The 27,635-nt window shown below is 43.8% G+C and overlaps 1 protein-coding gene and 1 long non-coding RNA gene across 5 annotated transcripts in view; both read right to left on the bottom strand.

Moving 5' to 3' along the window:
* Nucleotides 1-7,571, bottom strand: part of LOC140908209 (uncharacterized) — a 28,845-nt gene extending 21,274 nt beyond the window's left edge. Inside the window, exons 1-2 of the mRNA XM_073335164.2 lie at nt 7,019-7,571; nt 6,053-6,430 (exon numbers count right to left, since the gene is read on the bottom strand). Of these exons, the coding sequence (XP_073191265.2) occupies nt 6,053-6,430; nt 7,019-7,571 (931 nt within the window). The remainder of the gene's footprint in view (nt 1-6,052; nt 6,431-7,018) is intronic.
* LOC140909204 (uncharacterized) overlaps nt 1-27,635 on the bottom strand; it is an 80,066-nt gene that overhangs the window by 37,238 nt on the left and 15,193 nt on the right. For 2 of the 4 annotated variants that reach the window (XR_012158135.1, XR_012158134.1), the window contains exons 2-3: nt 20,761-20,841; nt 12,189-12,363 (exon numbers count right to left, since the gene is read on the bottom strand). This is a non-coding gene — a long non-coding RNA (uncharacterized LOC140909204). Of the gene's footprint in view, nt 1-12,125; nt 12,364-20,760; nt 20,842-27,635 lie in introns of those variants that run through there. The other 2 variants (XR_012158136.1, XR_012158133.1) reach the window with 1 other exon arrangement.

The following is a 27,635-nucleotide window of genomic DNA, read 5'->3' as shown; positions in this document are numbered from 1 at the left end:
ATAGGTACAGCATAGGCAGCAAACAATGCAAGTTTTACCCTGCCAGCCCTAACTTAAAAGAAATACCTGTAGGAAGGATAATTCAGTCAGGTCCATTTAATCCTTAGGCTTTCTCCTGAGGCTGCTAACAAGGATGTCAATTTTTGGTGTGGAATCGTAGGCCATCAAACAGCCATTAAATGATAATCTTATAGCAGGTATCACCAAGTAGTGCTGTTATACTGAGTCCTCCAAGTTTTTTTTCCTGAGTGCGAGCAAGTTTTGACTCTTGGAAAGACACGCTGCGGGGTTGCTTTGTCTTACGCAAGTGCGTGTGAAGAGGTAGCTTTAGGATAAAGGAAGCTGAGCAAGCAGTAGGAGAGTTTGCTTTCTGACTCGAATCAGAGCCCAAGACCATTAATTCTTGAGACACAGTTGCATACTAGGTAATGGACACTAGTAGTGAGATGAGATTCTTGGAAGAAGGGTTTGCCCTGCATGCTGTTTGAGCATATCATTTCTGGACTGGTGTATATGTAGGAATAAAGCACGTTACACTTGGGATCACTGATTTCTCCTCTACTGGGAAGTCAACCTGCATGGTCCTGAACACCTGCTACTGCTCAGCACAGAGGCAACACTGATGTGAGAGCAGGACACTGATGTCAGAGAAAGAGGCAATGCTAACTCTTCTCAATCACCACCAACCTGGGCTGGTTTCAAAACAAGGAACTGGAGATGAAAGGTGCTAAGTCTTCTTATCAATCTTAAAAGTCATCCAGTGCCCCAAGAAGAGCCTTATTCTCACTAAGTAAGGCTCTGTCCATGTGGATTAAACACTTTTGGCAAAGCAGATTTTAAACATGGTTTTAAAATTACTCCAGCTAACAAAGTTTAAAGAGCCCCAAAACAGCCATCAACCTGTCAGTTTGAAACTGAGTCAGTTTAAAACATAGGAGTTAAAAATAGCATCAGGTATTACATCATCATCTACCCCCAAGTCCTCCTGCTACTGCTGGTGATTTCATAGTCATATGTTTTATATTTTTAAATGTTGTTCTCTCCCCTGTTGGTTCGTGAAAGACAAACACAAAGGACTGGGGAATCCAACTGTATGGGGGGAAAGCAATGAAACTGATTATACACAAAGTGCTGTCAGGTGCACAAAGAAAATTGAAGAAATAGAAAAAATATCTCTAATCTCTTTCATTAAAAGAATTTTAGGTGCCATATGTAATAATAAAGTGCAGATAGAAGTATGATTTTGCAATTGATGGCATCCTTTTAAACAGTTTGCCTGGCCAGTGTGGACAAGGCATTAACCGTTTAAAAACTGTTTTAAAAACAAAAGCCATGTTCTGGACTAGCAGTGGGCAGGGACCTGAGGCCAAATTCACCCCCAGTGTATATGTTAATTCTGTTCAAAGCAACTATTAAACCAGGGACGAATTTGTCCTCTAGGGGACTAGCAGTTTGCTATGGAGCCCTCTCCCTAGATCACTGGTTTGAAACAATTGAGTTGTTGCCATCTGTCAGCTCTCTGCCATTGGTCAATCTAGTGCCCCCTAGGTGGGGGGGGGAATACATGGAACCTGGTTGGAAATTGCCCTGCGGCCCCTTTGTGCTGGTAGCCTGTGACACTTTCACAGGGCGCCCAGAACCATAAGCCACTGTGTTATCCCTGTGCCTCAGCAAGAGAGAATTTTGCTGGAGCTTAAACTGTGTGTAAGCTCCCTGCTGCACCAGTCTGTCCTCCTCACCAGCAAACTCCTTGAGACTCTGCCAGCGTAAACCTTGCTTTGCAGGTAACATTCAGTGAACCCCAGTTCCCAAACCCTCTGGAAGAGCATTTCTCTGCAGTATCCAGCCTCTCTCACTGGCCACTTGCCACCAAATCCACTGCCTCCGAAGAGAGAGTGCACAAACCAGCCTGTCAGTTTAGCTGAGGACCCATACTTGAATACAAGCACCGAGACGCTTTTCTGGGAAAACCAAAAATAGGTTTATTAATAAAGAACAGAGATTTAAGGGATAGTAAGTAAGGATAATAAAAACAGAAAATGGTTACAAATAAAACACGCTTTCTAGTGTCTTAAAACTTTACAGATTACAAACCTGGTCTCAGGCAATTTCTCACTTGCAGCCAGTTCTCAGTGTGTTCAGCCCACATAACTGGGACCCCATGAGCAGGAGGACCCCAAAGCATGGGTTCCAGCCTGAGCCCAAACATCTGCACTGCAATTTGCAGCCCGAACCCCACAAGCCCAAGTCAGGTGAGCTGGGCCAGCTGTGGGTCTTTTATTCTGGTGTAGACGTACCCTTTGTCCCTTAAATGATGCATAACCACAATGTCTTTTACCTCTTTTCTAACAGTTCAGAAAACCTTTGAAAAGTAACCCTAAACAAAATTCTTCTTCCCTGCTGCTTGTTCCTCAGAGTGCAGGTGCCATGTCCCCTTTTCAGTCTCTTGTTAATTGGCTCTTTCTCTTGGTTTGATTATTTTGTTTATCTTAAATGCAACTTTATTTTCATTGTCTCTTGTTTACAAAGTTTGATGCGAGCAGACTGGCAAATCCAAATTTCTTTGTCTAGGGCAAGCCTGTGTATTTCTTTGTCTAGGATAAACCTGTGTATCTACTCAGATTGCTTGGTCTGAACATATTTTAGGAATGCATTTCCAGCCCACATACATAACTCTTTACCGGCATGACTACACTGGAAACTTCAAAGCGCTGTCTCTGGAGTGCTCCCACAGCAGCGCTTTGAAGTGCGAGTGTGGTCACGTGCGAGTGCTGGGAGAGAGCTCTCCCAGCACTCCTGGTAATCCACCTCCACCAGGGGATTAGCTCCGAGCACTGGGAGCCTGTTTACACGAGCGCTTTAAAGCGCTCAGACTTGCTGCGAGCCAGCAACTTAGAGCGCTATAAAATGTAAGTGTAGACAAGCCCATAGTACATACATCACACCATAATATTAATGACTAGAAGGTCACCAGTTTTCACTGGATACCTTACAAGATACTTGTTGGATAAATATTATGATGACTGAGTATCAGGTGTAGAGAGTTTTTCAGGTCTGGTAACTCTTGTATTTCCAGAACAATTACCCCTTTGCCATTTACCATTGAGAGGCTCTTTGGGTCACACAGCCCCACACCAGCTATTTGGCCCCTCCCAGTGAATTCCCCTTATGTAAGGGTATGTCTACACTACGGAATAAGGTCGAATTTATAGAAGTCGGTTTTTTAGAAATCGGTTTTATATATTCGAGTGTGTGTGTCCCCACAGAAAATGCTCTAAGTGCATTAAGTGCATTAACTCGGCGGAGCGCTTCCACAGTACCGAGGCTAGAGTCGACTACCGGAGCGTTGCACTGTGGGTAGCTATCCCACAGTTCCCGCAGTCTCCGCTGCCCATTGGAATTCTGGGTTGAGATCCCAATGCCTGATGGGGCTAAAACATTGTCGCGGGTGGTTCTCGGTACATATCGTCAGGCCCCCGTTCCCTCCCTCCCTCTGTGAAAGCAAGGGCAGACAATCGTTTTGCGCCTTTTTTCCTGAGTTACCTGTGCAGACGCCATACCATAGCAAGCATGGAGCCCGCTCAGGTAACCGTCACCCTATGTCTCCTGGGTGCTGGCAGACGCGGTACGGCATTGCTACACAGTAGCAGCAACCCCTTGCCTTGTGGTAGCAGACGGTACAGTACGACTGGTAGCCGTCATCGTCATGTCCGAGGTGCTCCTGGCCACGTCGGCTGGGAGTGCCTGGGCAGACATGGGCGCAGGGACTAAATTTGGAGTGACTTGACCAGGTCATTCTCTTTAGTCCTGCAGTCAGTCCTATTGAACCGTCTTATGGTGAGCGGGCAGGCGATACGGACTGCTAGCAGTCGTACTGTACCATCTTCTGCCGAGCAGCCATGAGATGTGGATGGCATGCAGTCCTTCTGCACCGTCTGCTGCCAGCCAAAGATGTAAAAGATAGATGGAGTGGATCAAAACAAGAAATAGACCAGATTTGTTTTGTACTCATTTGCTTCCCCCCCTCCCCTGTCTAGGGGACTCATTCTTCTAGATCACACTGCAGTCACTCACAGAGAAGGTGCAGCGAGGTAAATCTAGCCATGTATCAATCAGAGGCCAGGCTAACCTTCTTGTTCCAATAAGGACAATAACTTAGGTGCACCATTTCTTATTGGAATCCTCCGTGAAGTCCTGCCTGAAATACTCCTTGATGTAAAGCCACCCCCTTTGTTGATTTTAGCTCCCTGAAGCCAACCCTGTAAGCCGTGTCGTCAGTCGCCCCTCCCTCCGTCAGAGCAACGGCAGACAATCGTTCCGCGCCTTTTTTCTGTGCGGACGCCATACCAAGGCAAGCATGGAGGCCGCTCAGCTCACTTTGGCAATTAGGAGCACATTAAACACCACACGCATTATCCAACAGTATATGCAGCACCAGAACCTGGCAAAGCGATACCGGGCGAGGAGGCGACGTCAGCGCTGTCACGTGAGTGATCAGGACATGGACACAGATTTCTCTGAAAGCATGGGCCCTGCCAATGCATGCATCATGGTGCTAATGGGGCAGGTTCATGCTGTGGAACGCCAATTCTGGGCTCGGGAAACAAGCACAGACTGGTGGGACCGCATAGTGTTGCAGGTCTGGGACGATTCCCAGTGGCTGCGAAACTTTCGCATGCGTAAGGGCACTTTCATGGAACTTTGTGACTTGCTTTCCCCTGCCCTGAGGCGCATGAATACCAAGATGAGAGCAGCCCTCACAGTTGAGAAGCGAGTGGCGATAGCCCTGTGGAAGCTTGCAATGCCAGACAGCTACCGGTCAGTTGGGAATCAATTTGGAGTGGGCAAATCTACTGTGGGGGCTGCTGTGATGCAAGTAGCCCACGCAATCAAAGATCTGCTGATATCAAGGGTAGTGACCCTGGGAAATGTGCAGGTCATAGTGGATGGCTTTGCTGCAATGGGATTCCCTAACTGTGGTGGGGCTATAGACGGAACCCATATCCCTATCTTGGCACCAGAGCACCAAGCCGCCTAGTACATAAACCGCAAGGGGTACTCTTCGATAGTGCTGCAAGCTCTGGTGGATCACAAGGGACGTTTCACCAACATCAACGTGGGATGGCCGGGAAAGGTACATGACGCTCGCATCTTCAGGAACTCTGGTCTGTTTCAAAAGCTGCAGGAAGGGACTTTATTCCCAGACCAGAAAATAGCTGTTGGGGATGTTGAAATGCCTATATGTATCCTTGGGGACCCAGCCTACCCCTTAATGCCATGGCTTATGAAGCCGTACACAGGCAGCCTGGACAGTAGTCAGGAGCTGTTCAACTACAGGCTGAGCAAGTGCAGAATGGTGGTAGAATGTGCATTTGGACGTTTAAAGGCGCGCTGGCGCAGTTTACTGACTCGCTTAGACCTCAGTGAAACCAATATTCCCACTGTTATTACTGCTTGTGGTGTGCTCCACAATATCTGTGAGAGTAAGGGGGAGACGTTTATGGCGGGGTGGGAGGTTGAGGCAAATCGCCTGGCTGCTGGTTATGCGCAGCCAGACACCAGGGCGGTTAGAAGAGCACAGGAGGGCGCGGTACGCATCAGAGAAGCTTTGAAAACCAGTTTCATGACTGGCCAGGCTACGGTGTGAAAGTTCTGTTTGTTTCTCCTTGATGAAACCCCCCGCCCCTTGGTTCACTCTACTTCCCTGTAAGCTAACCACCCGCCCCTCCTCCCTTCAATCACCGCTTGCAGAGGCAATAAAGTCATTGTTGCTTCACATTCATGCATTCTTTATTCATTCATCACACAAATAGGGGGATGACTACCAAGGTAGCCCAGGAGGGGTGGTGGAGGAGGGAAGGAAAATGCCACACAGCACTTTAAGCACAGCACTTTAAAAGTTTACAACTTTAAAATTTATTGAATGACAGCCTTCTTTTTTTGGGGCAATCCTCTGTGGTGGAGTGGCTGGTTGGCCGGAGGCCCCCCCACCGCGTTCTTGGGCGTCTGGGTGTGGAGGCTATGGAACTTGGGGAGGAGGGCGGTTGGTTACAGAGGGGCAGCAGTGGCAGTCTGTGCTCCAGCTGCCTTTGCTGCAGCTCAACCATACACTGGAGCATACTGGTTTGGTCCTGCAGCAGCCTCAGCATTGAATCCTGCCTCCTCTCATCATGCTGCCGCCACATTTGAGCTTCAGCCCTGTCTTCAGCCCGCCACTTACTCTCTTCAGCCCGCCACCTCTCCTCCCGGTCATTTTGTGCTTTCCTGCACTCTGACATTATTTGCCTCCACGCATTCATCTGTGCTCTGTCAGTGTGGGAGGACAGCATGAGCTCAGAGAACATTTCATTGCGAGTGCGTTTTTTTTTCTTTCTAAGCTTCACTAGCCTCTGGGAAGGAGAAGATCCTGTGATCATTGCAACACATGCAGCTGGTGGAGAAAAAAAAAGGGACAGCGGTATTTAAAAAGACACATTTTATAAAACAGTGGCTACACTCTTTCAGGGTAAACCTTGCTGTTAACATTACATACATAGCACATGTGCTTTCGTTACAAGATCGCATTTTGCCTCCTCCCACCGCGTGACTACCCCCTCAACCTTCCCCCCTCCCTGTGGCTAACAGCGGGGAACATTTCTGTTTAGCCACAGGCAAACAGCCCAGCAGGAATGGGCTCCTCTGAGTGTCCCCTGAAGAAAAGCACTCTATTTCAACCAGGTGACCATGAATTATATCTCACTCTCCTGAGGATAACACAGAGAGATAAAGAACGGATGTTGTTTGAATGCCAGCAAACATACACTGCAATGCTTTGTTCTACAATGATTCCTGAGTACGTGTTACTGGCCTGGAGTGGTAAAGTGTCCTACCACGAAGGACGCAATAAGGCTGCCCTCCCCAGAAACCTTTTGCAAAGGCTTTAGGACTACATCTAGGAGAACCGCAAATGCCAGGGCAAAGTAATCCTTTCACATGCTTGCTTTTAAACCATGTATAGTATTTTAAAAGGTACACTCACCAGAGGTCCCTTCTCCGCCTGCTGGGTCCAAGAGGCAGCCTTGGGTGGGTTCGGGGGGTACTGGCTCCAGGTCTAGGGTGAGAAACAGTTCCTGGCTGTCGGGATAACCGGTTTCTCCGCTTGCTTGCTGTGAGCTATCTACAACCTCCTCATCATCATCATCTTCTTCGTCCCCAAAACCTGCTTCCGTATTGCCTCCATCTCCATTGAAGGAGTCAAACAACACGGCTGGGGTAGTGGTGGCTGAACCCCCTAAAATGGCATGCAGCTCATCATAGAAGCGGCATGTTTGGGGCTCTGACCCAGAGCGGCTGTTTGCCTCTCTGGTTTTCTGGTAGGCTTGCCTCAGCTCCTTCAGTTTCACGCGGCACTGCTTCGGGTCCCTGTTATGGCCTCTGTCCTTCATGCCCTGGGAGATTTTCACAAAGGTTTTGGCATTTCGAAAACTGGAATGGAGTTCTGATAGCACGGATTCCTCTCCCCAAACAGTGATCAGATCCCGTACCTCCCGTTCGGTCCATGCTGGAGCTCTTTTGCGATTCTGGGACTCCATCATGGTCACCTGCAGCTTGCCACGCTGGCCAAACAGGAAATGAGATTCAAAAGTTCGCGGTTCTTTTCCTGTCTACCTGGCCAGTGCATCTGAGTTGAGAGTGCTGTCCAGAGCAGTCATAATGGAGCACCCTGGGATAGCTCCCGGAGGCCAATACCATCGAATTGTGTCCACAGTACCCCAAATTTGAGCCGGCAACGTCGATTTAAGCGCTAATCCACTTGTCAGGGGTGGAGTAAGGAAATCGATTTTAAGAGCCCTTTAAGTCGAAATAAAGGGCTTCATTGTGTGGACGGGTGCAGGTTTACATCGATTTAACGCTGCTAAATTCGACCTAAAGTCCTAGTGTAGACCAGGGCTAAGGGGCTCTGCAGCATAGCACATAGCCATCTGTGGCAGCTCTGTGTGCCCTTCTCCCCTGCAGTGGGAACCTGCTGCAGGGGCTTCCCAGTGTGGATGGCTGGACACTGGTAACAGCATACTGGGAGGCACTCCTATGTCCTGGTCATTCTGCATCATCTCAATGCCCCACTGCCGTGGCCGGCAGCTTCTGAAAAGGGGACGTGCAAGCTGTTCCTCTTGGTCCCTGCATTCCCCCTTAACAGCTAAATTTGATCCACACTGTCACAGTGTACTTAAATGGTATTAGCATGAACAATACTAAAACTGGTGTTGCTAACACATCCAATAAATGGGGGCCCACACGTTGCTAATGTTTTTCATTGGTCAACATGTGCTACAGAGATCTTGAATTCTTTTTTTTTTTTTTTGGTAAAGTATTTCCTTAATTTTTTTTTAATAATCAGAGATGTATCATTTTTGCTTGGACCTGAAGCAAAAATCACCCAGCAGAACGAACACACACACACACTATTATATGTTGTAATTGTAGGCTGTCTGCATTGCCATTTTATCTTCTTCATCTTTCCCCTTCCTCCCCCGCCCCTCCAAAAGGGCTTGTGGTTGTATCCAGAAATACCATCTTGTTGCAGTAAGCAGACTGTCTTACAGTGAATAGGGGCTTTGTAGGCAGGAGTGTAATGTTGTGGTGTTATTCTTTGGAGTGGTGAGCTGCCAATACTGGGGGGGGAAGAGGCCATTGTTTCATGATGTTAAGTCAGTTGGTGCCCCACTCATCCCAGGTGCTAACCTTCTAACCTGCCAGTCTGGCTAAGGCTGAACATATTGTCCTGAAGAACTGTATAAAATTACCTGTGAGATGTTTGACACTTAGCCAGTTCATTTCCTAAGATATTGAAAATTAAATCTCCAATCAGAAAATTTCTTTTTTATTTGTTTTTATTGGCAACAACACCCCAAAATCTTAATTTCCCTCTCCCCACTTAAAGGTCTGGAGCATTTCAGTTTCAGAGTAGGGATTATGCATTGTGTGTTGTTTTGTAGAAAGTAGGGTTTTTTTCTGTCTCATAAAGTATGCAAGAATTTTCCCATGGTCTGCTCCTGGCCAGTTTCTAACAGCATGCTTTGCACATTAGCAGCTGATGCTGGAATGTGGCGTTCCCCTGGCAACTATTAACCCCCCATTGAGCACAGCCAACCTCTTTCCATTGTATGGGGTTTGACTGAAAGGTGCTTTGTTGGATGATGTAATGTGAGGTATGCAAACTAACTGAGGAGCTCAAATGGCACTTGGAATCCGTTCACTGACTTCAAGGGAAGGGCTGTGTGACTCGCACCAGTGCTGCCTAGCATGGTAAGGCTGCATCTTTACCATCATATGCCAAGAGCTTTCCCACCAGTGCAGCTCCACTTGGAGAAGAAATGGCAGGAGCATTAATGTAGACAGGACTCAGGTGTCTTTATCACTATGTCATCTAATCCTGCTCAGAGCAGTATCCATAATGTGGCATTTGGGGTGCAATTACGTTTTGGTAGATTTTTTTTCTGAATACTTCTTAGTTTTTGTGGCCAACCATAGGAATGTAGGAACAGCCATGCTGGAAGAGAGAGCAGCGGTCCATTTAGACCAATATCCTAGCAATGGTGAATGCGTCAAGCCAAAGGCTTAACCACCTCCTTCCATAAATCACCTAACTGCAACTCTGCATCCTAAGGGGGGCTTCTTCTTAGAGGTGTTGGTTTCAGAAAGCCAAGCCATGATGCAGACTTTGGTGCTGCATTAATATTAAAAAAGAAAAGGAGTACTTGTGGCACCTTAGAGACTAACAAATTTATTTCAGCATAAGCTTTCGTGAGCTACAGCTTATGCTCAAATAAATTTGCTGTAGTTCACGAAAGCTTATGCTCAAATAAATTTGTTAGTCTCTAAGGTGCCACAAGTACTCCTTTTCTTTTTGCGTATACAGACTAACACGGCTGCTACTCTGAAACCTGTCATTAATATTAAAATACTCTTCACTCTTCCTTGATTTTTGCAAAGACCTGTAGATAATGATTCCCACAAGGAGTATTGGAGTGTTGCCATCAATTTCAAAGAGACAGAGAAAGTGTGTGTGTGTGTGTGTGTGTGTGAATTTGGTTTCCAACCTGTGTTTTATATAAAATGCTGATATAAAACCTGTCTGGATATTAAGCAGACTAGTCAATTCCTTAACAATACCTTGGGATTACTGCAACTGTGAATATTAGACCCAGCACTATAAAATAAAAATAACAAATACAATTCCCACATGCTAAATGTCCAGCTTCACTGAGAAATTGTCTAATTTGTAATCTTAGTCTTCTTTGTTTATTTGGATGGCATGGAAAGGGGAGGTGATTTTGAAGGAAATATGGGTGATCTTAACAATCACTGGAATACCTTGTTGGGGCAATAAAAACACTTTGTCTCTCTAGCTTACTTGATAGAAGCACAGAACTAGAAGTCAGGACTGAGATCCAAGAACTCCCAAGTTCTATTCCCATTTTTGAAATAGTGTGTGGCCAAAATAATAACATTTTGCACTTATACATTATGGGCCAGATTTTCAAAGTTATTTAGGTGCTTTAAGATGCAGATAGGAGCCTGACTCCCAGTGATTTCAATGGGAGTTAGGCACTTTTCAAAATCCCACTAAGTGCCAATCTACATCTTTAGGCACCTCCCCACTGTATTTTCCACTACATGCATCCGATGAAGTGAGCTTAGCTCATGAAAGCTTATGCTCAAATAAATTTGTTAGTCTCTAAGGTGCCAAAAGTACTCCTTTAAATCCTTTTGAAAATCTAGCCCCATGTGACCTTTCATTCAGTGGTCTCAAATATTACTTATAAACCATAGCCTCTTTGTGAAGCAGACAAGTATAATTGTCCCAATTTTACAGAATGGAAAATTGATGTTCAAAAAGTTCTGTGACTTGTCCCGGTCACAAGTGAGTTAGTGGCAAAACTGGGAGTAGAATCTGAGGGGAAATCTCAACTCCACTGATGCCAATGGCAAAACTCACATTGACTTCCATGGAGCCAGGAATTCACCCCAGGTCTCCACAATCACATGCCATGATGCAAATGTGATGTTCAAGTTGATGGCATACCGCTGAGAGGGGAAGAAAACTTTAATCTAATATTCTTTTTTAAAAAAACACAAGTGTTTGGAAGCCAGAAAATTCAGTTAAATTAACGTTAAAGCTACACTTAAAAAAAAAATGGCACTAGAAAGTTAGTCATATCCCCATCTCAGCATAAGACTTTTACAGCTGGATTACAGAATCCTCTAAAAATGACACCAGAAAGTCCCTGACATGCTCTTAGGGCCTGATCCTGTTCTCACTGAGGTCATGCAGAGCTCCCATTAACTTCAATGGGAACAGCTTAAACCTTCTAGCAGTGCGAATGGAGGCCCTATAATATCAATAAGTGTCATGTACATTCGTTGTTTAGCTCTAAAAATGATTCCAGGGTTAAATATGCAAGTATCATTCAGATGCATGCCACTTTTAGCAAACCCATCGCTTGCGTGCTAGATGTCTCTCTTTTCCTCCTCCCTATTGCTGAACATGCTAATCCTGCACAGCAACCAAGCATCATTATTGCAGCCTTGTCCAAAAAGTATGCAGAGATATTAGTCTCATTGAAAAAGGTATTGAAGACCTAAAGCCTGTTGGTGGAGTTGAATGGCTTTGGGGTTTGCAGCTTTTTGTTCTAAAAGGATAGAAGCAGAGGTACCAACCAATCTGGGGGGCAGATTGCTGCTGAAAGAGCCTTGATGTGATTCTGCTTGTAAAATTGGTGGTTGTAAAAAGCAGATGACAGACATCCCACATTAAAAAAAATATATTAATAAAAATTATGCACTTCTAAAATTCTGAGCACTGGTGAGTATGGATATAAACAAATGGGATTTTTTAGAGACACAGTTGTTCTACCTCTCTTATGGTAAAAGTACTTAGGAATTACAGAACTTTTTCTATCCAAAGTGCTTTACAAACATTAATACTGCCAGCACTCCAGTGAGAGGGAAATGAGTGTTATTTTCATTTGCTTTTTACAGATGGGGAAAATTGAGGTGGAGAGGTTTGCTCAAATTCACAGTGCAAGTGTCAAAGGCAGGATTTGAACTCAGGAGTGCTTGGTTTCTACTTCCAATCTTGTTCTCAAATTCTCACTCTTTCTTCTGAGGCCTCAAACTACACCATCATAAGAAACAGATGGACTTACCACAATAAGTATCTCAGTCTGTCCCAGTTGTCATACCCAGCAATCAAGCAGCAAGGGCTGGTAAGAAGACTGGAAGCCATAGTGGCCACATACCCATCCATGTGCTTTCATGTGCCTGTAGCCTTTATAGGGTCCTAGATACTTTGATCCAACTGGAAGCTTTCTATAGCAGTTCCTATGAAATGGCATTTTTAAATAAGTGTTCCTTTTTTAAAAAAAATGCTATTCATCCAGTTTAAAACCCACATTTATGTCACAAAATATATATTTCATATCATTTTATTTATTTTTTGTTGTTGATTCCAAGTGTTTAACATTTATTTCATAGAATCATAGAATATCAGGGTTGGAAGGGACCTCAGGAAGTCATCCAGTCCAACCCCCTGCTCAAAGCAGGACTAATCCCCAACTTTTGCCCCAGATCCCCAAATGGCCCCCTCAAGGACTGAACTCACAACCCTGGGTCTAGCAGGCCAATGCTCAAACCACTGAGCTATCCCTCCCCCTCTTTGATACCCTCATGGGACAGTGGTGCACTCCAAAATCATAATATGTTGACTCAGTCTACTGCATGATATGATAAGCTACTCAGTATTTATTCGTAAAAACAACATTTAAATTAGGGGGAAAAAACACCTGAGATCAGGGGGGAAATCACAAACGGTGCTTTTGATGGTAGTCTTAGCTAAAAGGCCAAATATTGAAAGGGCCAAGGGAGACTGATCCCTTGATACTAAATGGATGACTTTATTTAAACCAGCCTCTTTCATAAGTATTAAAGGCCTAATCCATAGTCCTTTGTCGTTTATGGAAAGACTCCCCATTTTAAAGACTCAGGTCCTGAACTTATGTGACAGATATAAAGATCAGAAAAATTCCAAAAATCCTTTTTTAGAAAATTTATTTTTTGTTTCCATGCTTTTAAATAATTGAGAAATTACACCCCTGCCCTTAATGGATCTATTTGAAATGTTCATATATATTAGATGGACACATTTATGTGTTGCACACTTGCTTCCTAAAATGAATTAAACCTGCCAAGGAGTCCGTTGTACGCACCATAGTTGTAGCCGTGTCAGACCCACCTTTTTATGTTATCACTTTGACGGCTGCTCTGGATTTGTGCTGTTAATTAAATTACACATGATTTCCTACAGGTGGTGCTACAGTCAAACTGCAATCCGAGTGTAGGCAACAGAAAGCAAGGCAATGTAACTGATCTTTAATAAAGAAAAACGATTGCTGCCTTAAAGCATAATATTTTTGACAGGCTGGTCTAAATTCTTCTCGGGGTCACAGAGTTAATCACACAGTGGTCACAGGCCCCCTTAGTGCTAAGCGTGAACAATACGGTTAACATTTTCAAGAGAGAGTTAAATTTCGTTGTCATTCCTATCCTACATCTCTCTGCTTTCATAACTCACCATCTGGAGCTGATAAACTCTCTTATCTATGGCTGGCCTCTTTTTCAGTTGTTATAAATATATCCCACAAAGACTGACCAACCACCAGAATATAGTGACTATTAAACCTGCATTAAACGCAGAGCTTCCCAAAGGCTAATACCTTTTAGATATAAGTCTGACTGCAAAACACAAGAATGTGTAAAAAGAAAAGGAGTACTTGTGGCACCTTAGAGACTAACCAATTTATTTGAGCATGAGCTTTCGTGAGCTACAGCTCACTTCATCAGATGTTTACCGTGGAAACTGCAGCAGACTTTATATACACACAGAAATCATGAAACACATGATTATAGCTATTACCAGCTATTACCAGCAGGACAGTGGGGTGGGAGGAGGTATTGTTTCATGATTTCTGTGTGTATATAAAGTCTGCTGCAGTTTCCACGGTAAACATCTGATGAAGTGAGCTGTAGCTCACGAAAGCTCATGCTCAAATAAATTGGTTAGTCTCTAAGGTGCCACAAGTACTCCTTTTCTTTTTGCGAATACAGACTAACACGGCTGTTCCTCTGAAACAAGAATGTGTGACACCATGAAGAACCTTAAATAAGAATGACATTCTGTGGAGTCATCCCCACAGCCAGCACTGCTGTCATTCCCAAGGCTGGCCAACAACATTTTGGCACATGAGGCAGGGAGCTCAAATGACGCCCCCATGTTCCCTCGCTTTGGCCAAAACTTTGAAAGGTCTCAATTCTGCCTTCTTCCTGTTCTACTCCTCTCATGGTACTGCTCTGCTACCTACCCCAATAAAGGAAAAATAACAACTTAAAATGCCTTGTTCAAAAACTTTAAGTCACACTTAACTTTCAAACGCCTGAACAGCAAATGTAACTTTTCTTGGCTGCATAGTAAACACTGGCATTTTTATCTGTTTGAATAATCAAAGTGGTGCTTTCCGTGCCTTCTTGGTTGCAAAGATTTGAACTGCTTCCTGATGAAGGTCCACAGTTTGGGCCAGTTCATGCTCTATTGAGATGGTTGCAAGGCCAACCAGCCTCTCCTGTGTCATTGTGGAGCATAGATGTGTTTATTATTAACTTCAGCTTGGAGAAGCTGCGTTCTCCACTGGCAACTGTTACAGGAAGTGTTAGAAGTATGGGCAGAGCAACAAAAGCATTTGGAAAGAGGGAGGTTATCTTCTCTGTGCACATATATTCCAGAACAACCTTTGAAGTTGATCCTGCTGAAATGTATCTTGAAAGGGCTTTCAGTTCATCACCTAAATCACTCGCATCAATATCGCACATGTCGTCATGTGTCAACACTGTCTCTAGTGCCCTGCATTGCTGGTGTAGGTCTTCTTCAGGTATAGTGAGGAGTTTTGGAATATCCTACAACATCCCAAATATACTGCTGTGTTCCTTGAGCTGCATGAAACATTCTTCAACAGACTGTATTGCACAATCTAGCACCTGGTTAAAGAATTCAACTTTGAATTGTTGTTTGGGGTCTCTTATGGGTTTATCCCATGCCTCATAATCAAAATGTCTTCTTCTTCGGTGACTCTTGTATTCTTGAATGGGTGGGAAAATAGCTTCAGTGTGAAGTTCCTCTGCCAATTTCTGTGCACGCTTCAGAACATTATGAAATCCCTCATCTGACCGGTAAGACTGTAGGTATGACTTTGCTTTGTCCCATTATTCCATTGCTCCAGATATATCAAGGTCAACACCTTGGAGTCTCTTGCTTACAACATTTATTTCAAACAGTATGTCATGCCACAACACTAAGCCATATAGAAATTTGAAGTTATGTATGTTTCTGGTGATTCCATTTCCCTCTGCCCCTGTTCTCCCACGAACAGGTCCTGTCATAGCATTATCCTCCATAATGGCAACTGTGGCATCATCTATCTTCCCAACCTGGTGTTTGATAGGCTTTATCTCCTCCACTCGATTTTCCCATCTTGTGGCACTCAGTGGTTTCAGTGTCAGAGAGGATGTTCCCAGATGTTGCTTCAAAATTTGCCATCGCTGAGTTGATGCAGAGAAAAATACATAGATGCTTTGAATTACATTAAAAAATTCAGCAGCCTCACTAGAAGCTGATACTGCATCACTGATTACCAAGTTCAATGAATGAGAACTACATGGGACAAAAAAAGCTTGAGGGTTTAACTCTCAGATCCGTGTCTGCACTCCTCTGTTCTTTCCTCTCATGTTGGCATCATTATCGTAGCCCTGAGCTCTCATGTCAGCTATCGCAATTTCCATATCTTCCAGCTTTTTAAGAAGCACATTTATCATACCAGCTCCTGTAGTATCATCAATGTCAATAAATTCTAGAAAATGCTGACTGACCATTGTCACCATTGCAGCGACATTTTCACTAGGTTCTGTTGTTGTTACAAAACGCACCATTAAAGTCATTTGTTCCGGTTGGCTGATGTCAGGTGTGCAGTCCAGAATAACAGAGTAATATCTTGCTGACTTCAGATCTGCCACAATCATCTGTTTGACTTTTGTTTCCAGTTACTGTATGATCTCATTTTGAATTGTTTTTCCAAGGTAGTGGTGTGTGTACATTTCTTGGGTGGTGACTCTTCTTAGATGCTCCTGGAGTACAGCATCAAACTCAGCCATTAGCTCCGCAATTCTAAGGAAGTTTCCATTGTTTGGCACATACAGCTGATCTGAAGGGCCACGCAGTGCTAGGTTTTGGGTAGCAAGCATTCTCACAATGGCAATGAGCCTTTTCAGAACATTTTGCCAGTAAAGAGACTCTGATGCAATCTTCTCTTGATGCTGATCATCTATGGTGGCCTTTAACCTTAGTCTCATCTCAAGCTCTTTCCACCTATCGAATGCTCTCTTGTGATTTGCTGCCTTCTCATGGTATGCCAGATTTCTAGCCAGATTTTTCCAGTCCTTTGTTCCTGTAGAACCCAGTGTGGCTGGAACATTAGACTGGAAGAGTTTGCAACAAAAACAGTATGCGGCATTCTGGGTTTTTGAGTACATAAGCCATGGCCTCTCCTCTTTGTCACCATTGGGGATTTCATGCCAGTAATGTGTTGGGTGGAAACTTCTATTTTCATTGTCTTTGGGGAATGTGAAGTTTTTCACTTGCTATGGCCCATGCAGAACAAGGAAGTCCCTCAGGCTACTGCTCAAGTGGGTCCACAGTCTTGGATCATCTAGACTTAAGGAACTAAACTCAGCAGCAGCTGTTTCTTGCGCCTCCACCACACTCTTCTCTGATCTACACTTTTCTTCAGGAATGTGCATGGTTACATCCATTTATGATGGAGATATGGATGCTGCAGTAGCTGCCAGGTCACCTGCACTCTGACTAACTGGAAGATCAGGCATCTCCTCACCACTCACATGCTCACTGGGGCCAGAAGGCTCACAGTGAACATTTGTGTCCATGTATCTCAGGAGAGCTCCTTGCTGTTTAGATAGAAAAGCTTCCTTTGCTTTCTTTCTTCTTTGGAATGCTGCCCCAGAGGGGTGTTTTCTTCTTTCACTCATGACTGCTGTTCTGTGCTGGCTATAGTGGCTCTCAACACTCAATTGAAGGGGACAAATAAGCAGGCTGGTGGCAGGGCCTGGGTGAGGGAAGATATCAGCGTCTTAAGGGCCTAACTGGCTCCTACTACTTCAATTGGCTGCCTGTTCTCCTCAAGTGGGTTCAGGGAAGCAGCAGGAAATAGGAAGCTCCTTGAGAAGCTGGTGTTAATCAGTCCAGGCTCCTATGGGTGCTAGAGAGGTACATAAGAGACTCCTCCTACTCTCTCTCCCTGCAGCTCCTGCTGCTTTCTGTTATTCCCTCTCACCTTTTCTCCTGCCTGCCTGTTATGTCTCTTGTGCCCTCCTTTCTCCAGCACAGCACTCCACCATCTCTGTGCATCTCAAGCAGAGAGAATACATATGCACCAGCAGCAGACACAATTTCTACACTCTGGGTCCTAGTGGCTCCACCCCCCCGCCCAAAGTCTGGCACCTGAGGCAGCCGCCTCAGTTCGCCTCATGGTAAGGCCAGCCCTGGTCATTCCTGTGCCACTGAGTCATGCAGCTGACAAGTCCTGAAATCTCCTTTCATTGTGTAAGCAGAGTCAGGATGAGCTCCACCCTGACATCTGGTGGTGAGGTGTGGCAAGTTGTGGAAAAGAATTTAAGGGGCTGATCTCATTTGCATAGGCACACCCACCCCGCCTAGAATGAGGCCATAACTGCCCAAATGGTCATTTTGGCTGTTGTGGGATCCCCAGTGTCTCTGTTATTGGGGTGGGAAGAATAAATTGTTATTACCCTGATTATGGGAACTGTGCTTGGAACTGTACTTGGCCTTTTGTTATGATGGAGGGACTCACCATCAACTAAGTAGCACTCGCTAGGCAAGGGACATGGGTTCCAAAACTCTGTGAATTGAGAGAGGCTTGAGACAGGTATTTGTACCTGGTGGTGTGGGTGCCTTTGTGAGGGCCTGAAACACCAATTGCACCTCTGTCTCTCTCCACTGTGGAATGTCAGAGCTAATTTTGGATCTATTAAGAGTCTTGCTACAGGTACTGTGCTGAATTCACTTTGGCCTTATGGTGCACCAGCACTAAGGCTCCCACTACTGAGAGCTGGAATCACTGAGCACTGTGTCAAGTAGTGGGGAGCCGGAAGAACTAGAGTGCAGTGGTGCTGTTCGTGGATAGGCTGGTGGAGTGTTCGTGAGACAGCGAGGCGAGCTGTGCAGAGCAGAGCCGTTCGTGAGATGGTGAGCTGTGCAGAGCGGAGCCGGTCGTGAGACAGCTGAGCAGAGCAGAGCCCTGTGGGGCAGTCAGCTTCAGGACATGTAAGGTGCCCCTTACCTCTTTCCCCACACACACAGGCACATTTTAGCCAGACTGGGGAGCAACACTCTGCAGATGAACTTTTGAACTCTGGGGCTGGACTTTTTGAACTTTGGGTGATTTGTGGATTGCTGGATTCAAGAGACATTTGGGTTCTGGGACTCAAGAACCCGAGGGAAAGGATGTGGCCCAATTTGCTGGGGTGGGTCTTTGCTCATGGTTTAGTTAATGAACACTAGTTGTGGTGTTTCCCCAATTTAATGCTGATGTCGTTTACCTCATGTTATTAAAGATTCTCTGCTACACCGAGACTCTGTGCTTGCGAGAGGGGAAGTATTGCCTCTTTGAGGCGCCCAGGGGGTGTATAAGATTTTCCCAGGTCACTGGGTGGGGGCTCGAGCCAGTTTTGCATTTGCTTTGATGAGAGGGAACCCCTGTGTACTGAACCCGGCCCTTGCTGCTATCAACTTGGCCTGGCAGAAGAGTTACAATTGCTTCACTGTGCTTTCAGCTCCACTCATTAGGTGGTCTGTTCTTATCCTTGAGGTAGTTTGATACAGTGCAAACTATGCTGTATATCTTGAGTCCTGACAAAGAAAGAATATGTATCAATTTGCCTGAGTGCACACAATAACAATACAATATCAATGTTGCCTTTTGTAAATTAATACTGATAAGTGTTGCTGACACAGGAGTTCAGCTAAGTGATCCTCCTGTCCATATGAGGATTTGTCCCATATTAATGGGAGCTCTTTAAATCCAAGGCATTTGGACTTGCTAGTGAGGTCCTTAAACCATGAGTTTTATTGATCATGATCATTCGCATGCTTTGACTAAACCCCCAAAGTTCTGTCCCAACATGCACTTGGCTCAATGTATATCCTGGGATGCATTCCCTAGGTGCAGTCTGCTCTTTAGTTGTCCCATACCTAATCAAAAATCTGGAAGGGTTATTCCCAGGACATCACATCAGTAACCCTTGTTCCCATCCAAAACACTGAACTCAATTTTTTTATTACAAGAACTCGTATAGGCCATGACCAATTACCTAAGTGTCCTGTGGTGACCCTGCAGCTAATGGCAGTGCTTGGGGCAGTAGTGAGCAGTGCTGTGTGATTACATTAGTGTGCCTTCATGATGCAGCCTCCAGATGATGCATGTGCCTCTGTGGAGAGCAGGGGTGCCTGGGGGGTGGGGGGGACCAGGGGGGCCATGGCACCATCACTTTTTACCAGCTGTAAGGGCGAGCCACGGGGAGAGAGGGTGGAGAGGAGCGAGTGGGGGTGGAACCTCAGGAGAAGGGGCGGGGTGGGGGGCAGAGCCATGGTTTGGGCACCGGTGGTCCCCCCACTTTTAGGAAGCTTCCGTCGCCTCTGTTGGAGAGTGATCTACACTAGAAGATCAACAGCATGTTGACATCAGTGAAGTGGAGTTTCCCTTCTCTGAGATCTAGTGCTGAATTTAAAATCCATGGGTTCAAGCTGCAGATTACTTCAGGAAACCTGTCACATAGGAGTTAGTTTGGAGGGGTAAATAGCAAACCATGGTCCTTCTTGCGGACTGGTCTTTATATACTGAAAACAGAAATTCAAATAATAATACAAATATTGTCCATATCTAAAAGTATCTTATGACTGTGAATCTCTGGTCTGGCTGTTCTATGGCTGGCACAAGGGCTGGTGGGTGGCAAAGGTGGCTTTAAATAAAAAAAAACAAAAACTTTTTTTTATCCTTCTAGCTTCATAATACAGAAAATCAGACAGCTGAAGCTTTGCACATTTATAGATGTTTACAACCTCTCATGCATATGCTAATTTGGAAATTAATCCAAAAAAGAATAACATATTTATTCTTGCATTCCTCATAAATGTTTCTATTTACAACACAAAAACTAATGGAGAAAATATTATTTGTGAAGACAAAACAATGAAATGTTCCATGCCAGAGTTCTGGTGTTTAAAGTGTTATGTATTATATCTCGTGGTCAACCCCTCTTCTCCGACATGATCATTTTGCCAGTGCCTGCAGCATATGGGGCCTGGCCAGTTGAGCACCAAGATTTGACAGGCTCTTTCAGCAGCTGGCCTACTTGCTAATATCAGCATGGGAGGAGCCCCTGCCCCAGGGCCTTCAAAAGCCCCTTGAAGTGGAGAGGCATGAGATCAGTCCCCTAGTGAAGTCCACTACTGCAGGGCTCCCCTTCTGTAGACCCCAGGTTGGTCCCAGGAGGTTGGAGGAGTTGACACTGAAAACTGTTCATTGTCTTCTGACGATATCTTCCCCATCATCTTTGTTGACATAAATAGAAAGTACTTACTTCTTTAGTGGATCAATTCCTAATCATGGGAAGTTCTGAACATCTGTAAATATCTAATGTTTCAACCTTCTGACTTTGAATCTGGAAGGATAAAAAAAAAATTAAACAGCATTTATTCAGTTGTTTAAAGGGGTCCTTTTAAATACACTTTTTAAGCAACTTTAACTGAACCAGACTGAGTAATGGATGTCAGGTCAACTTGATATATGATGACAAAAGGAGGATAAGCTTTCCATTCATGTTGATAGTGTGATTTATTTATTCCACACTGAAGAAAGTGAGAAACATTCTCAGCCGCTGCAGATTAGTTAGCCATGTGTGTTCCATTTTTATTGCCTAAAGTCTTTCCTCCCACCCACTTGAAGGGGTGATGTCCCTTCTCTGCTGAAAGGATAGAAACTGATCCTATGTAGAGTTTAGATTTCATAGCCATACATCTTATTTACAAGGTTTTGATCTCCAGTCCTTTTGCATTTATAAGACACCTCATCTGTTTCTTTTTACAACCATGCATAGATGTTTATAACTTGATGAAATGGACCTAAGATCAGAAATGCTTCAAGGAGGAACGTAACAATAGCAAAAATTAGCCAAGATGGTCAGGGCTGTAACCCCATGCTCTGGGTGTTCCTAGGCCTCTGATTGCCAGATGCTGGGACTAGATGACAGGGAGTGGATCACTTGATGATTATCCTGTTCTGTTTATTCCCTTTGAAACATCTGATATTGGCCACTGTTGGAAAACATTATACTGGGCTAGATGGACCATTGGTCTGATCCAGTATGGCCATTCTTATATTGTTATGTAGAAATCTCAACACACCCAGGCAGGCTCAACACATCCACTGCAGTTTTGGAGAAGTGTGGCCATATGTCTTGATATAAGTTCCCAATTCAGCTCTGATTGCCTTTACAAATAGGGCAGTTTCTCCTCTTTCAGAGTGATTGGCTGAAATATTCAATTCCAAGTAAACTGCTTGATTAAGGGTCCAAGGGTACATTTATACTGCAATAGACCCACAGCAGGCCACAGCTGGCCTGGGTCAGCTGACTCAGGCTTGTAGGGCTTGGGCTGCAGGGCTAACAATTGCAGTGTAGATGTTCAGGCTCAGGCTAGTGCCTAGGCTCTGAAACCCCACAAGAAGGGTGGGCCTCAGGGTATGTCTACACAGCAAGTAAACACCCACAGCTGGCCCAAGACAGCTGACTCTGGCTCATGGAGCTCAGGCTGTGGGGGATGTAAAATTGCAGTGTAGACATTCCAAGCTCTGGAATCCTGCAAGGAGGGGAGGGTCCAGGAGCCCAGGCTCCAGCCCAAGCCCAAATGTCTACACTGCAATTTTTAGCCTCGCAACCCAAGCACCACGAGCCTGAGTCAGCTGATTTGGGCCAGCTGCGGCCATGTAGTTGGTATATTATTCCAGTATAGACATACTCTCAGATCCCAAGCTCCAACCCAAGCCTGAATGTCTACACTGCAATTTTTAGACCCGCAGCTCAAGCCCCACAAGCCCAAGTCAATTGACCTTAGCTCTGAGACTTGATGATGCAGTTTTTTATTACAGGGTAGCTGTACCCTAAAGGGCCAATAGACCCACAGAGCCAAAGCAAAAAACACACATTTGGAGGAGGAGCAGTCAATACAGGCAAAATAGGCTCTGACCTGAAAGGTGATGTTAGTTGATGGTTATGGGTGTGAGGAAGCAAGATAAAATAGAATTCTCTCCTGTGAAATCTGGAATCTGTACAATGAAAACTGCTGAAGGAGTGGGTGAGACCTGCCTTCCATACTTAGAGTGCTAGTCACCTTTGAACAGGGATTCTTCAGAAATGGGGGCTGTGCTTAATGGCCTCCTTTTCTCAGTTATTTCAAAATATGCTCTGTGGATGAAACTCAACCCCACCTACATACACACACAAAGCCAGAATAGTCAGACTTTATATGGGGGCTTGGAGATTGGTTTCACTCCTCCCAACCTGAGAGCAGGCTGCAAGGCTGCCAATGCACCCATAGTGTGGGGATTTTACGTCACTGGATCTATGTAATTTCAGATCCAGTAGCCCTTACCTGTGCCCCATGATCTCCTCTGCATTGAACAGGAGCTGCAGAGTCACAATTTCCCCCTGTGCCCTTTGTGCGTAACACAATGGTTTATGTGGTGCAGAGAGCCTTGCATGGGTCCTCCACACCTGGGTGGAAGAGGACCTCTATATACAGTTGAGAGTCAAAACATTTAGTGATGGAATATGTCTGTGCACTAAAGATACATTGTGCCACAGAGAGTGGATCTCTGTGAAACTCCTTTTTACTTCACACCGGTCCATACAAAACCTTTCCTTTGCTTTTGAGTAAAGTGCGTTTGAATTAGAAGCTCAAAACAAAGTTCAAAGCTGCCATATTTCACCCTCTTTTGCATTGAAACTGTGAAGCTGTAAGTTCAATTTGAGTTCAGTATGAAACTATAACCCGGCCCACAATCACTCAAAATTAGAGATAAGATCAAACTGCAAACTTCCATCAAGATCTGAATTTCCCCAAAGTTTGAGGGGATTTGGGTCTCGTACTCTTGCTTCAGGCTCATTTACTCAAAACTGAGACCAAATTTGTGCCAAATCAAGCTAGTCTTAGTGATTTTTCCAACCAATGTGTGTTGTTTCAAATTTGTAACAGAATCCCAGCTAGGTGAGTTTCACTTTTTGTACTGAAAGTTTTGTACTACTCAAACAGGGAGTACCTTGAGACTGTTTACACACCAACCACTTCAAACTCTTTGTCTGTCCCATAGTCTGCAAAAAATTGTCTACATTCTGATCTTAATAAGCCAGAACTTTATTTTATATATACAATTCTTCTTTACAAAATTCTGTTATTTATTGTAATGTTCTGTTCCCAGTTCATTTCCAAAAACATTATTGTTCTAATACGGTGTATGAGTGTTGCCAAAGTTAATTCACCAATCATGCACCCAAAGCAATCAAGGGAATAACATGGGTCCAGGACTGAGCCATCAGTATCTATGTATAAGCACAGGTTTAACATTTGTAATGGGGTAAGTGAGTTTCATACAATGAGCTAAAGTAATCACTTGCGTAATTCCATTTATTGTAATGGAGTTAGTCCAGGGATGAATTAGTTAGTCCAGGCCAACTAAATGTGCTCTTTTTTTAATCACATGCCCCTTTCTGATTTGGTGGGCAGGATGCCACATCTTGCAGGGCTGTTTATTTAGTCTCTTCCCTCTCTCCCAACATTGCACAGTTTGTCCTCCTCACTTTTTCCCAAAAGTCTTTTCCTATTCCTGGTAGTTTTAAGAATGCTTTCTCCTCGAGGGCAACATTCTCAAAGGTGGGGACCTGAAGGTCTGATTCTACCTCTCCCTGGTAACCAAAGGAGGCAGAGAAATGAAGGGGCATTTGTAAATGATGGCTTCTGTTGAGACAATTGTTTCCTGTCAGTTGCTTTTGTATCAGGGCTTTGGAGCTTGTGGAGCTGCTCTCAGTCACGTTTACCTCCTGATATACTCTGATTCCACTCCCCACCCCCACCCCAAACACCAGTTCTCCTCCTTTGTGTTAACATGCAAGGTTTTTCTCTAGGCAAGAGACCGTAGGCAAGGCTGCATCAGCCAAGATTGTATTCTCCCTCCCCCCACATTCCCTGGGGTGTAAATCAGAGAGAACACTTTGAAGAATCAAGGACAAGAGATAAAAATAAATGTTTTCTGAAGGGGAGGAATACAAATGCTGCACTTTTAACATTTAAAATATTGTAAAAGAATGTTTACAGGTTCTAATGCCTTGTTAATAAAACTCTTAGACTTTTTAACTTCTGGAATCCTAGTCATTAGAAACTAACAGACTGAAATGTAGATGAATAATCAGTCTTGTGCTTGACACCAAAAACAGGTGAAACTTCAGAAGTAAGGACATGATCACTGAGGATCATTCCAAATACTTCACAACTGGTCAGATTTCAGCAGTCAAAAGCTGCCCCGTCACCATCGCCTGTTGTGTTTTTTCATAAAAGTTATTGAACTATATACGATAGTGTAGTGTACTGTATACTTTTGGTGTAAAAATACTCTGGTAAAGCAGAGAAAATTTTGATTTAACTAATTAGGAAAACAAGCCGACAGATAAGACTCCTACTCACAACAAAAAAACAACTAATTTGTACTAAACAAGGCAAAGCTAAGACTCACACCCCAACCATGATTTCTGTAGGCACTGATAGACTGTTGGCCATGTTGCTCTTTTAGCTGGCATTGCCTTGATAGGTTATTTTTTGTTTTGAAGGAGGGGCTGAGAGGGAAAGGAGGGACAGGAATCATACGGGGGAAGAGTTCTATTGGATAGTGTGGGGTAACGTAAAGTATATGTCCCCTATTCAGGGGAAAAATAATATTTTAATTATGTGAATGGATAGAACCCTGATACTGTACTATAATAATGGGCACCTTTTAACTCTGTGTAACCAGTTAATCGCTGTAGCATGGTTTCAAAATTGTGTTCTGTGGATGCAACCTGTGCTGCACAATTAAAACTACAGTGGTAGAGTAGACAGGGCTATTCATATGTTGGCTGTGTCTTTATTGCATTGGTCACGCACGAGTCATGACCTCAGTGCTATAATAGATATTTTAGAACCATTAAGTTATGCAATATAAATATAGATATTAGGTCAGTAGGGGGTAATGTCATTGCTGTTCCAAGAGAGAATGTTATCAAAGGCTTCTGTATCTAGAAAATGTTTAGTTAATGGATGTTTATGTGCCAGCCCACCTTTGTAAGCAAATATATATTGTATGCATACTAGTAGAGACAGTATAATGAAAATCCTTGTGGCCTGTAGCCATACCACCTTCAGCTGTGATCTTATCAGGTTGCATAAGGAAGACAGGTTTGGTCTTGGTTAGTGCTTAGTTAGGAAATCTCAAAAGGACAACGCAGGATTCAGCAAAAAATGGTGCTGAAATTCAGTAGGAGCCATTATTGAGCCACTGCCCCAGAAAGGGGTTAGGTTAGGAGACATTGGCACTGCTACTGAACGATTTTTTTGGTTTAGATGGAAACCTGAAGTCTATGATCACTTGTCAAGATTAAGGGTGTTAGCTCTCATGTCTTGACTAAATTGTATTTTTAGTAACCTTTTAATCTTCCCACATACATTCTCCGTTTATTTTCAAGCGTATGTGTCATTTTTCTTCACTGTTGTGTGGCGTTGCTACTTATTGGTAAACAGTTGTTGTGTTGCTGCCCAGAGGTGACTGCATTTCAGTGAGGAGTAAAATGGTTCCCACTTGTGAAGCACTTTTGGAGCCTTTGGGATTAAAGGCATTTTTATAAATACAAGATATTGTGTCAGTGAAAAACGATGGTCAGATGGCAAAATCCAAATACCAACATCGTTCTCTGTTTTTCATATCTGAAAATAGGGCAGAGCCTTGACATACTGTGAATTTTTACTATCTGAAGAACAGCAGCTTTTTACCTGTATCTGCTTCCCTACTCCAGCCCAAAAGACATCATAACCCACATGTAGTTTGTGTGTCAAGTTTCTGCCTAGAACATATTTTTAAAAATTAGAGAAAAGATAAGGAACCAGTCTTCAATGCAGAATTAGGTTAAGATAGTGGCTATTGGTTCATGGCCAAGGCAGGACTGGGATATGGGTTTGGTTGCAGATACGAAGGGGCTGAAATCTGTTTGAGACAAGCTGTTCTCAGGAGACTTCAACCCAAAATGAAAATTTTATCTAGTGCAGAACTCAAGTATATTACCCACACACATACAAATTCAAAGAGGTTTAGATTTAAAGTTCTAATAAATGTAGATGGGCCAAATAAACTCAGTCTATCCAGTAATATTTAATTTACAGATTCGGGGCCCAATACAATTAAAAGCTGATGGACGAGGAGAATACATTATTTCTAGGAGTTGGTCTGCAATCCACTAAAAACAAAAATCACTCGTAATACACCATTTCAGATGTGCTCACGGACTGATTTCTCTAGGTGCATGTATAATCAGAATAAGAATGTAATTATAAAGTAAGAGATTATAACATGGCATGATCAAAACAGAAGTATTTGCTTTTTATGTAATGTAAGCCAACAGTGTTTGGAATAGCTCCAACACATTAAAGAACTGTGAGATTTTATATACATTACATATATGTAATGGGCAACCTTTATCATAAGCTATTGTTAGCTCACATCATACTCAGATTTTGTTAGTTTTGTTTATTAGGTATATGGTACTGTAGGAGAATATGAGACTTCACAGGTGAACAAAACACATTCTCTATCCCAAGAAGCTTAAAATCTACAAGACTAATTCTGTAAACCCTAAATCATCTGAATAGTTATTATTTATTATTTGTATTATTAAAGCATCTAGGAGCCCCTGTCATGGACCAGGACCCTATTGTACAACCATGAGAAGGCCCGCTGAAGCCAGGGGCTATTTTACATGAATAAGGGTTTGCAGGATCAAGACCTAACTTACACTGAGACCACTGCAAAACAATAAGACTTTGTCTAAGTCTATGGTAGGATTTGTGCAAAGAGCAGATCATTTGTGCAAAGAGCAGATCATGTAATATATTTCACATATAATACATACAATACGTATATATACACAAATACATATAAATAATGTACAATCATTACTGCTGTCATAGTTAACTTATGGTTGAAAGACCTCAATAATGATCTTTTTAGCATCAGATCACTCTGTGTTGCTCAGTCTAAATGATTTGCATACAGAATGCCTAATAACGCTGTACATAATCTTTCACGTTAGAAAGTCAGGTTTTTTAGAAAAAGTCCAGAAGTCTCAGCTCACTATACCAGCAGCCAATTCAACACTTTATT

Source organism: Lepidochelys kempii, chromosome 3, assembly GCF_965140285.1.
Source record: "Lepidochelys kempii isolate rLepKem1 chromosome 3, rLepKem1.hap1, whole genome shotgun sequence".
Lineage (NCBI taxonomy): Eukaryota > Metazoa > Chordata > Testudines > Cheloniidae > Lepidochelys > Lepidochelys kempii.
This window is presented reverse-complemented; position numbering and strand designations above follow the sequence as displayed.